We start from the raw sequence: 12,439 nt of genomic DNA on the forward strand, positions 1-12,439 counted from the left end.
GCGTCGGAGACGATAGCTTCCGAAGCCTGCACTATTTATTCATCCAAAGGTGCCTTTAAGATCTATGGAAGGCGCCTTCCATCCAGCATCTAAGGCTCCTTCAAGCTCCTCTAAGGCGCCTTCTACCCTACTTCTTGCGCAGCTGCAGCCAGGATGCTCGAGGCGCCTCCAACAACCCCGGAGGCGCCTTGGACACTGTTCATCCGAGCTTTTTAAGTCATTTTTTCTCCCTGCAAGATACGTTAGTCTAAAATACCATACATACCCTATAAAACAGAGTTAGGACAATAAAATATGAATAAATATAAGTGCTTAACAGTCTCCGGATTGTCCGATTCTGACTTTAAGTTTCACTGAAACTCTAGGTCGAACCAACACCTACTATTCCCTCTTCTGGGAACACATCCTCACCTACTCCTCTTAGGATAGTTTACCTATTGCCAGACCGGTCCTTCAGATCGGCTGGACTTTTGCTCAACGTCTGAGTCTTCAAGACTTTTCCGCTGGACGTTAAATACCCAACCTGTCCAATCTTCCACCTAGTTTGCGACGACCAATATTTTCACCTTGAGTCCCCGACTCTAGGGTTTTGCCCAAAGTGCTCGATCCGCCAAGACTTTCCACCTAGGGTTAATTAAAAAGTTTGAAATGAAAAATATGCTAAGGAATTAATTAAAAAGTTTGGAATGAAAAATTACAAATATATAAATACCCCAATATCAACTAATATTAAAATTGACTCTGATTCAGAAGGGAAATCAATAGACTTAAAATATTATAGAAGTGCAATAGAAAGTCTATTATACCTAACTGTAAGTTGACATGATATTTTATTTGCAATATATAGGTATGTATGCTAGGTACCAATCTTGTGCAAAAGAATCACATTTAACTAATGTAAAAAAGAATACTAGATATATTAAGGGAACCCAAAGTGTAGGATTTTGGTACCCTAGGATCGGACTAACACGTTTAATTTAATTGGGTACTTTGACTCAGACTATGCTGGGTGCAAACTAGATAGAAAAAGTACAAGTGAAAGCTGCCAATTTTTAGGTCAGTAAAATGGTCAAGTAGAAAGCAACACTGTATTGCCTTATCCACTACTGAAGCAGAGTACATAGCCATGGGAGAATATGCGTCTCAATTACTATCGATGATGCACACTTTAAAAGATTACCAATTAGAATATAAAAATATAAAAATTTCAATTGACAACATAAGCTCCATCAATTTAACTAAAAATTCAATCCACCACTCAAGGACTAAACACATAGAAGTCAAACATCATTTTGTAAGGGATAACGTAGCTAAAGGTAACATTGTACTTGACTATGTTGAGTCCAAATCAAACCTAGCTGATATTTTCACAAAACCCTTACCTGAACTCGAGTTCAGTACACTTAGAATACAATTAGGTATATGCTTAGTAGAATAGATTCTAAAATTTTCAAAATCATTCCTTTTATAGTATTGCTTTTTCAAAAGTTATAATTTTTTAATCTTTTCAAAATCAGCTTGGTTTTAAAATTTTAGAAAAAATATTTTTATTCAAAATTCCTAATTTTACTAGTATTTTTCAAAAGACTAGTGGGTATCTACCCTAAGAAAGCATGTACCCTTAGGTTTCAACTAGAGCATCTCACCAGCACAGTAGGAATACCTTGCTTGTGTATGAAAAATACTTAGAATTGAGTGAGATGCATAGAGTATTGCATGGACTTCAGAATACTTATGTCTACGCATCAACATAAGTCTGGGCAATAAATATTAAGTTAAATTGATCAAGTTAAGCAATCCATTTTAGTCAAACTAACTGGAATACTTGCTTAACTTGACTAACCAAGTGAAAGCTCTACCTTATAGTACATAGCTAGTAGCTAAAAGTTAGACACTTGTTTAAGGAAAGTAGATATTTATTTTGAAGATTTTTTTTTTAATACTCGTGATTGGAATCTAGGACCCTAAAACTTAGGGCACTTAATTATAATTTTTAGGGCATTAATCAAGGGGAGTGAAAGGAGTTAAGGCACTAAATTTTGTTTGGATTAAACATTTCTAAAGTTTTTTCAAAATCTCAAATATCCTTTTAAGTTTTTTTGGAAGTTAAGTTTTAAGGTTTAACTATTTTTTGAAAAGAAAGTTTAACTATTTTTGAAAAGTAACTTTAAATATTTTATTTGAAAAAGAAAGTTCAAATATTTCTATCTAAAAAAATAAGTTTTTTAAAAAATATTTATAACTAAGTTTTTATGTACTTAACTAAGTTTTTTTCTTTCTTTTCAAAAAGCTAATTACTTAACTAAGTTTTTTTTAAAATCTTTTCAAAAAGCTAAGTACTGAACTAAGTTTTGATAAAGCTAAGTATTTGATAAAGTATTTTTAAGTTTTTTTTCAAAGAAATTATTTTCTTAGCTACCTATTTTTTACAAGGGATTCTTTTAAAAGCTAAGTCATTTTCAAACCTTAAATTTAGCTAAAAACTAAGTCACTCTCAAAACTTAAAAATTTGCTAATTTTTTCTTAATTAAAGTTTAGTTTCAAAACTAAGAAGTTAGCCATTTTTTTTATAAGTCAAGTAAGTGCTACCTTTCAAGGGGAGCTTAAGGGAAAAAAGTTAAAAACTAATCTTTCAGGTTTAAAGATTTTTTTTCTCTCTCTCTAACTTCAAATACTTTTTGATATCTATCAAAGGGGGAGAGAAAAATTAAAGTTAAGAGTTAAACATAAAACATAATTGTTAAGAGTTAAACATGAAATATAATTTTTTTTATAAAAGGGGTTGCATAAGGGGGAGTATGTTTTTTATGTCAAATTATTTTACTTATGCTCATGCTTAAGTTCCTTTAATTATTTCACCTATGCTGATGCTTAAGTTCTTTACATTATTGTTATGGTTTACTTAACTTTGAACCAGGTTACCATAATAAAAAAGGAGGAGATTGTTGGTGCAGGGAGCACCAGACAATCAAACCTAAGTTTTGATTATGGCAAAGGGTTCAAAGTTAAGGTTACTTGTCTAACAAGTGTGAATGAATTTGCAAGAAAGTCCAAAGTGTTCTTAGGAAAAAGTCATAATGGAGTCTAGGCAATTGGAAAACCCTAGGGGGAGGTTATCTTAAGTGGTGGAAAGTCCTAACTATGATTAGGCAAGGCGAAGTCTTAGCAGGTCGAACACTTTGGGCGAAATCCTATAGTCGGGGACTCTAGGTGAAAATTCTAGTGGTCGCGGATCAGGTGAAAGTCTGGACGGGTCATTGAGTGAATGTTCAACATGAAGACCTAAAGTCTCGGATGCTCAGCAAAAGTCCAGACGGTCTGGAGGACCGGTCTGACAAAAGGTAAACTCTCCTGAGAGAAGTAGGTGAGAACGCATTCCTCGAAGAGGGAACAGTAGGCATCAGTTTGACTTAGAGTTTCAACAAAACTCAAAGTCAGAATTGGACAATCAGAGGTTGTCAAATTCATATTATATATTGTTTATTGCCTGAACTAACTTTATTTTGCAAAAAATAAGGTGGCTGGAAAAAGTTTGTCTGGGCACCCGGAGGGGGTCCGGGCGCTCGGAGTTGGTACGGGTGCGAGGAGCTGGTCCGGACACTCGGGATACCCTGTAGAGGGGTTTTCGCCCAGGCGAGGAGCTTAGGCAAGCGCCTTTGCGCTCCGGGCGCTCGGAGCTAGTCCGAGTGCCCGGAAGGCCAAAGTTCATCTCTTCGCCACGCTAGAACACGCTGATTGGATGGCCCTATGTCATGATCTAGGCACCTGAAATAGTATATATAAGCAGCATTTGACTAGAGGCTAAAATACAACATTCTTAATGACTTTTGCTCTTGTACGCTGCTTAGAAAATGCATCCTCGATGCTAAAACGCTGCTCCGATGACCTAAAATAAGAATCTTCAGATCTGTAGTTGTCGGTATTCTTTACTTTATAGTTGTTTTAATCTTATAATTTCATACTTGTACTTATTCGGAATTGATAGTGAATTGCCCAACAAAAGTGATCAACGATCATAGGCCTTGGAGTAGGAGTCATCACAGGCTCTGAACCAAGTAAAACCAACAGTGTTAGTATTGTTCTTTTATCTTCCGCTACATTTTACTCAACTGCTTTTAAACGAATGTGATAGCCACGAGCGCTATTCATCCTCCTCTAGCGTAATAATCCTACATATCTGACATAAAACTAATTTTCCTTTAGGTCAATTGCTTTTAACATAGATATACATCTACCGATATAAAATATACTAAATTTATCTAAAGTGTCTGTTGGGGTTGCAAGGTTGCAAACATAATCCCATATTAGAAACACATGGGAAAGATCATGGGTTTATAAGAGAAAAGATATCTCCATTGGCTTGAGGCCTTTTGGGTAGAGTCCAAAAGCAAAACCATGAGGGCTTAGGCCTAAAGTGGACAATATCATGTCATTGTGGAGATATCTAAATTTTTTTCGATCCTACAATTGGTATCAGAGCCCGGACTGTCATAAGGTTTAACCGCCGACTGTGCACCAGAGCTATGGTCTGATTGAGCCATGTGGGTACAATATTGACCTCGAACAAAAAAAGTGGGGGCTCCTATGTTCGGATCAAGAGGACCAGATACCAGACAGGAAATCCTAGTTGCGACTAGGCAAGAAAGTCCTAGTAGGTCGGGTGGACCGAGGGGCAGGAAGACCTGGTGAGTCGAAGATCGGACGTGGGAAGCCTATGGTCCTTTGTTTGAGGGGGGGGATTGTTGGGGTTGCAAGGTTGCAAACATAGTCCCATATTGGAAACACATGGGAAAAATCATGGGTTTATAAGAGAAAAGATATCTCCATTGGCTTGAGGCATTTTGGGGAGAGCCCAAGAGCAAAACCATGAAGGCTTAGGTCCAAAGTGGACAATATCATATAATTATGGAGATATCTAAATTCTTTTCGATCCTACAGTGTCTTCCTTTGGGTCAACACAATAGTTCGATTAAGTAGCATGTGTGTAGATAAGCCCAAGAAATCCTAGGAATTTTTATCGAATAGATAATCACTTAATCAACCTTAACAATATGAAAATTAAGTTAAGCTTATGAATTGAGTGATACTATATGACAATTTATTAGTTTAACCCGATCTATGAGTGATACTGTATGTGATTTCAAGATCATCAATCGATTGATGATGAGTGTCAATCGATTGATGCAAACCAATCGATTTGGCTAATCAATCACAAAACCTTCTATGTTTGATATTTAACTCATTAATCTATTAAGACTTTATGACAATCAATTGGATCTCACAAATTGATTACCTTAATTGAGAAAACAAAAAACCTTCTTTTTTAAAACAAAAATGAAATGAGTTGGACACACCCTTGAAGAAGTTCACATAGAAGGGAATTGTTAATCGATTAGAAATCATTCTAATCAATTAATAATTGATCCTTTAAAACTATTAATTGATTATAAAAATTTTCAATCAATTGATATCACTAATCGATTAGGCTGATTGATTCCAATCTATTTTATCTCTACTTAAGGCTTTCAATCGATTGGTAGCCTAAATCAATTGACTAGATCGATCAGAAATTGATCCTTTATTCAACCTAGAGATGCTAATTGATTGGTGAAATTCACCAATCTATTGGTGTCAACTGAATTGATTGGGCAATCGATTCGACTCGATTCCATTCGTAATTTTAAACTTGGTAATCAATTGGTTGACCAAGCTAATAGATTGAGTCATCGCGATTTAACCTAAAATTAGGTTCAACAAGGCGGTTCTTCCTGAAGACAGCAATAGTTCACCACTATTCTTTGTGAAATACATGAACAACATAGAAGATTGAGCCTTTCCTAAGTTTTTTATGCAAAATATTTTCGATAATCAAATACTAGTAAATCCTAATATAATCTAGCATGTAAACAAAGATCGACAAAAAAAAACAAACACTATTGCCATGAAATCGATGAAACAGAGTTTTGGCTTTGATACCAATTATTAGTACTTTAGTTTTTTCCTTACCATATGAATTCTAGGAACGAAATAAGAACTCAAGCAGAGAAAACACAAGACATATGAACATGGATCTAGTTATATCAAAAACATGGCACAATAACATAAAGCATAAACCAAATCCGACAAGAAACCTATTTGAAGAGTCATGTTCTTGTCTTTAACATCTTCCAAGAATTCCTTAGGAAGAAGAAGCGGAAGCAAGAAGATGTTAGGTCAAGATCCCTAAATCCTTGGGGACTAACTCTATATATAGTGAATATCTATTATCATCTCACAGATGATAATGGATGTGAATAATAGGTCATATACTTATGAGGTCCACATTCAATAATCTGATACCTAATAATCTTAAATTATCATTTAACAGATTTCAATATTATAAGTTTTAAATTACATGTGAGTCCATCTTATAAGAAATATTAAATTTAAAATTTTTTAGACCTATCGTGAAGATGGGTCCTACCATTAGTAGATTTGTACGTTTTTCGAGGCATTAAATTGAGAGATCTCGGATGCTACAGGGTCCAAGCTTTGTCACGGGAGATGTCCCAATGACTAAAAGAGATCTCACTTGGGGATGATAAGTACTCTTGGTGTGATTGACCTCCTAGATTAAGTTTTGACATTTCTAGGAGGTATGCACGTATTCCTACAGCTTCTCCTTGTCGACATCGTCTCTTTCTCCATAGGCCTCATTTGCACCACCATCGCTTCCTTCACAAAATCACCACAACTTGGGTCACCGGATCCTCTGCCCTTGTTGTGGTTGCTAGCAGCGGAGGAGGGGAGAAGTAGAGGAGTAAGAGAGAAGTAGAAGAGGAGATGGCGATGACAGAATCGACTCCTAGATGAGAAAGTTTGCTAGGTTCTACAGGCAGAGTGCTCCGGCAAAGAATCCAAGGAGAAGGCAAAGGGGATTTTGACATGGCACACTTCTCGCTTTTCATCCGATTTCGAGAGGATGAAAAATAGAGCTAAAAACAAATAGATTTGAAATACATCTATCATTTTTTTTTTACATGTAAACAATGGAAAGTATCTCGTTTTTTATGTTATCTGGCCTTTTTCTCATCTGCGCTTAGGAGTAAACACAGCATTAATATATTTCTAAACTTGTTATAGTCAATGAAGGATTTCTTTACTAGGAATCAGAAGATGCCCTCGTGAAGGCCTTAGGAGAAGGTGTTAGTTAATACCTTCGATGTAGCGGCTAAGACCTCCGAGGCTTGCCTAGTGAAATGCTAAATGGATTTAGGTTGAAAAGATGAGTGGTGACTTATGGTATCTTTTGTCGCTAGGAAAGTGATGTAGAAAGGTCAAGCTAAAGTCTTCAATGGAATGTAAGGTCTCCGGCTTTAAACTATTGAACCATTAATGGGCTAGTATAGAATGCTATCAGGATGAATCTTTATATATACTTCTCTGATTTACTTAAATTATCGATGAAAAAATTCTGTGAGATTAAATTTGTCATCTTAGATTCAACGTTACCTAACTTGATTAATCATTAATGAGCCAATCTATTACGGGTGATGAGAAACTTGACACTTCACCCTTACCTAGATATTAGTCCCTTCTTGTATTTACCATCTCAATGTCTCAACTCACTACTCCCATAGACAATATAGACAATGCTAAAATGATGCGTCTAGAAACTATTGCTGAGATAAACAACTGAATTAGACAATGACACTTCAAGGTTGGATGATTTGGAGGCCAAGAGATGGAGGTTGTGGGATGCTAGCAAGGAGATACCTACCTACACTCACTAGAGAAAATGTTAGAGGTCATCAGAAGTGATCCTCCGATGATTAAGAAAAAAATCAAAAAGAGAAAGGAGAAAAATGCAATAGTAGTAGGGTTTTAGATTACCTCTTGAAGATATCAATACTTGCTATTTATAGGTGATGAGGTGAGACGGCGTTTTCCATGGATATCAGCAGTCTTCCTAGGAAATATTATCATGATTTCAAAGCCCTCATGAATGCAACGTATTTTAATAAGGGGATCCAAAAGCAAACCTTTAATATGGAAGAAGTGTATATATATATTTTTTGGCGGGTACATCTTGCTAACTTGGCTTGGAATGTATATTCTGTGTATCACACTTTATAAATATTGTGCTAGATTCAAAACGTGTGATGTTATTATTTTAGAAAAATTATGAAGATTGTGCTGGATTTGTCTATTTACAAAAACTGAAAGTGAATTCCTAAAAATTGAATGTTATACAAATCTAATCAAGTCAGTTTAAAACTAACTTTAATGCTAGAAAATTTTTCACTAAAAAACATTTAAAATTAAGAGTGAAAAACGAGATCACAAAAGAAAGATTTGAGAGAGATTATTTTCCCGGAAAATTAGACTGCGAAGCTTCCTGCCTTGTCCTCTATGCCTACTCCACGGATCCAGTTCCTTCCTTCCCGCGCAGCCGCGCTCCTTCCTTTATTCTCTTCCTCTTCTTCTTCTTGTCCTCCACCTTTGTATAAATCTCTTCCCGTAACAGCAGGCAAAATCAAAACTTTCAGCTCTCCTCAGGAAGACACAATGGTGGACGCAGAGTACCTCCAGGAGATCGAGAAGGCGCGAAGGGACCTCCGTGCTCTCATCTCAAACAAGAACTGCGCTCCCATCATCCTCCGTCTCGCGTAACTTTGCAGTGTTTTCAATGGTGAGATTGAAGTCGTTTTGTCCACAATATGATTTCTCAGATATTCTTAGTTTCGCAGATGGCATGATGCTGGCACATATGATGCCAAAACAAAATCGGGCGGCCCTAATGGCTCGATAAGGTTGGAGGAGGAGTATTCTCATCGAGCAAATGCTGGACTCAAGATAGCGATTGATCTTTTAGGTAGACACACCCATCACTTAATTGAAATTTCTGCAGTAGGCTTGTTTAGTTTCATAACAACTCGAAAGTGCAAGTTACTGGACATCTTATGTCGTTGGCTACAGAACCAGTAAAGGAGAAACATCCAAACGTTTCATATGCAGACCTCTACCAGGTTACTTACTTTCCTGCCTCAGTTCCACTCGGTTCAATTTTTCTGTTTCCATATGCAGACCTCTACCAAGCCACATTAAAGTTGACTATCATTCAATTTGCATATGTTTCATATGAAGTAACTCTGGTTTCAACTAGTATTGACGATTTCTATTTTAGTAGTTCCATTCGGTAGGATCAAAATAACTGGAATGAAAACACTGGCAGCTTGCAGGAGTAGTTGCGGTGGAGGTAACCGGCGGACCAACTATTCAGTTTAAGCCAGGAAGAAAAGTATAATCAAGTGTTTCAGTTGAAGCTGCTGCTATTTGTAGGGCTCAATGTCTTATTCTTTTGTGTTTTCTTTTCCAGGATTCATCTGTTTGTCCTGAGGAAGGACGTCTTCCAGATGCCAATCAAGGTGATCCGCCATCGTCATCTTTACAGAATGTTCATAAGCTGTTTCAGAAATTGATAAATTTTTGAGAGCTCGAACTGAAACAGAATGAAGAGAGATTTCACCAAGTTAACAAAAATACTCCTTTTGCTAACGGTTTGAAAATTTTAGGTGTTTCGCATTTGAGGGAAGTCTTTTACCGAATGGGTTTGACAGACAAGGATATTGTGGCACTGTCTGGTGGCCACACCCTGGTAAACTAGCAGCATTCTTGCAGATGGCTATCTAATTAACTAACTACAGGTAATGAATACTGAAACTCATATTCATTGCTAAAGGGAAGAGGGCATCAAGAGAGATCAGGACATGAAGGCCCATGGACAAAGGATCCTCTCAAGTTTGATAACTCCTACTATGTGTATGACTTATCTGACTAATTATCAAGAAACTGTATTGCCTGAGTACAATTTTTCTTTTCTTTTTAGTTCATTCAACTAAAACTACTTTTACTTGGATTTTGCCTCTACAGAGAATTGCTGGAAGGGGAAACAGAGGGACTCCTGAAACTTCATACTGATCTTGCTCTGTTAGAAGATCCTGTTTTCAGAGGCTATGTTGAGTTTTATGCAGAGGTAATATTTATTAATCATTGTTTCATTTCTGTTATTTGAAATTTCTCTAAAATATTGAGTAAATTTTGGGTGTCCGTAGGACGAGGATGCTTTCTTCAAAGATTATGCAGAATCACATAAGAAACTTTCAGAGCTGGGCTTTACTACCAGAGGAAGGACAAGCTGTATAATACTGCAAGGTGCAGTCGGTATTGCGCTAGCAGCTCTATTCCTCATTCCAGTACATATTTATGATCTTAATGCGAAAATGAAAGATTTCTTTTGCTGATTGGTTATGCAATTCGGTATGTAATCTATTAAATGTGTGCTCGATGGAATGTCAATCGTATTATGAATCCCAATAAAATTCGAATTTGATGTCCTGTTTTGAGAAGTTTGCCTTGACTTGAGAGGTTCGGCTAAGGGATAGGAGGCCAGATATAAAAGGAAGAAAAAAAATAGAAACTTCTTAGCTCCCATTCACCTTTATAACCTTTCCTGCATAAATTCAATGTTTCTGTAATAGAACTTCGATCATAATAAAGGTGAATAGTTATCACTAAACCGAGACCTCCAACTTGAAAAGAAGAACAATACTAAAAAGAATTAGCAAAAACAAGAGTTTCTCTAACTCTACATGAAAAAGAAATTACAGATTGATTGGCTGCACCTGATGGAACTAGTGTGTGTGTATATATGTTTTTTGATTTTGAGACATAAATGGTAGAATACATATGTATCTTTAATATATATTGATAGATGAACTTTTGAACAAGACTCAAGAGACATGATCTGTCATGCTGAAGACTGCTTTACAACATAATAGAAAAAGTCATCCTGCTTGGAACAATTCCACAGTACAAATTCATACAGAGAATAACCAATCTCATTGTAGAACAATATAAGTAGATAAATAAGCATATTTAATCATACTAATAAACTTTATACTCTCTGATACAATAAATTTATATAAATAGATAAATGCAGTAGGTGATAGGGTAAAAAATACAAATTAGAATAACCTTTGAACAATGAAACACATAACATAATGAAAGTCAAAGAATAAAAGAAATTGAAAATTTAGTAGAAGTGTAAAATGTTAGATGCTTCTAATTGGTTGGGTTCAACCATGTTCGACCAAGGGTGTAAATCTAGGGTCCGGAATGCACTGAACCAAAAGTGACTTGTGTACAAAATTTGATGCTTCTAACTTACGCATATCGAATGTCAAATCAGACGGAGCAAAATTTGCTCAAGCGAATTAACCAACGTTCTTCCATTCAAATCATTCTTTTGTTTGCTACTCAAGTATGTAACAGATGCATTAATGTGTCGATTAATGGTGAATCCGTAATTGCCGATTTGAAACGGTCGATAATTGATAGTCAACGGTGAGTTAGGTGGGGAAATAAATTAAATGGCTTTTAATCGGTCATTTGCTACTACGAAGGGTCAGAGCTTGTATACAAGGAGTTCATGACTATGAGCAGAACAAGTGTACAAGAGCAAACGAACAAACAAAGGAACTTCATCCACCTTTATTCCCCCTCTCTTCCTTTCTTTCTACCGTGTAAAAATAAAGTGTTAGAATTGGGATACATCAATAATGAACTAAAGGATGCATCTACAACAGGATCTAGCTACCATCAATTTCTAAAGCAATATTGAAACTAAAACAATAGCTAACGAAGAGCTAACCTGAATCCATCACAAGGTTATTGTTTCTTACTTGCCACCAGAGATCCTGCAAGCGCGGAATAATCTTTTACTGGAGTGGGTGACAGCAATCCCTATTCCTTCTCAATGGGAAAGAGAGGAGGTCAATGAATAAGCTCAAGAACATGCCCTAATTCATGAGCATCGTCCCTTATATACCAAGTTTATCCTATAGGGACTATCCACTTTAAAGCTCATTCATCATCAGCAGCCCATTAATATTAATGAACCAAGTTATTAGATCTATACATTGAATCAACATCCATTTAATCCAAACATCCTTTATATGTAATTAAGCATTAGATCACTTAATTAGAGTTTGGTTTCCTTAATGGTAATTAGTTGTGTGTGTGTTAATCAAGTGTAAGCCCATCTTATAGAGATTAAGCCCACCCATGTGGACTTAATTGGATTTGATCCACCCATGTGGACTTAATCCTACAATCTCCCACTTAGGTTATACTTGATTCCTTATACATCACATAACCCCTTAGTTGAACTCAACATGTCAAACTTTATGGGTTAAAAACTCCTTTAAACAATCTGATCCATTAAATCAATTAGTATATGACTAAAGAAGTCATAACTACTATAATTGTAACAAGACCCAACAATAATCACAGTACTAATATCATCAACGACATAGATCAAATGTGGATGTATAATACAAGCATGACACAAAATGTGATATATATGTGCTCATTCTTAAAGTCTTTTTTATGACCCAAA

The 12,439-nt window shown here is 36.0% G+C and overlaps 1 protein-coding gene across 1 annotated transcript; it reads left to right on the forward strand.

Annotated features, from left to right (window-relative positions):
- Positions 1-8,491: 8,491 nt before the first annotated feature.
- LOC121968459 (probable L-ascorbate peroxidase 4, peroxisomal) lies at positions 8,492-10,382 on the forward strand. Its single transcript, XM_042518823.1, has 9 exons — positions 8,492-8,648; positions 8,730-8,854; positions 8,959-9,008; positions 9,215-9,280; positions 9,359-9,407; positions 9,555-9,637; positions 9,722-9,801; positions 9,913-10,015; positions 10,095-10,382. The coding sequence occupies exons 1-9, from the start codon at positions 8,548-8,550 to the stop codon at positions 10,281-10,283; spliced, it is 846 nt and encodes a 281-aa protein (XP_042374757.1). The 5' UTR covers positions 8,492-8,547; the 3' UTR covers positions 10,284-10,382.
- Positions 10,383-12,439: the final 2,057 nt, after the last annotated feature.

Source organism: Zingiber officinale, chromosome 3B (genome assembly GCF_018446385.1).
Source record: "Zingiber officinale cultivar Zhangliang chromosome 3B, Zo_v1.1, whole genome shotgun sequence".
In the NCBI taxonomy this organism is placed as follows: Eukaryota; Viridiplantae; Streptophyta; class Magnoliopsida; order Zingiberales; family Zingiberaceae; genus Zingiber; species Zingiber officinale.

Bases quoted from the DNA above. Each gene is read 5' to 3' on its own strand.
- LOC121968459 (XM_042518823.1), top strand. From the start codon at position 8,548: ATGGTGGACGCAGAGTACCTCCAGGAGATCGAGAAGGCGCGAAGGGAC. The intron at 9,281-9,358 runs GTATAATCAAGT...TTTCTTTTCCAG, and splicing joins AGTTTAAGCCAGGAAGAAAA to GATTCATCTGTTTGTCCTGA. The intron at 9,638-9,721 runs GTAAACTAGCAG...TCATTGCTAAAG, and splicing joins TGTCTGGTGGCCACACCCTG to GGAAGAGGGCATCAAGAGAG.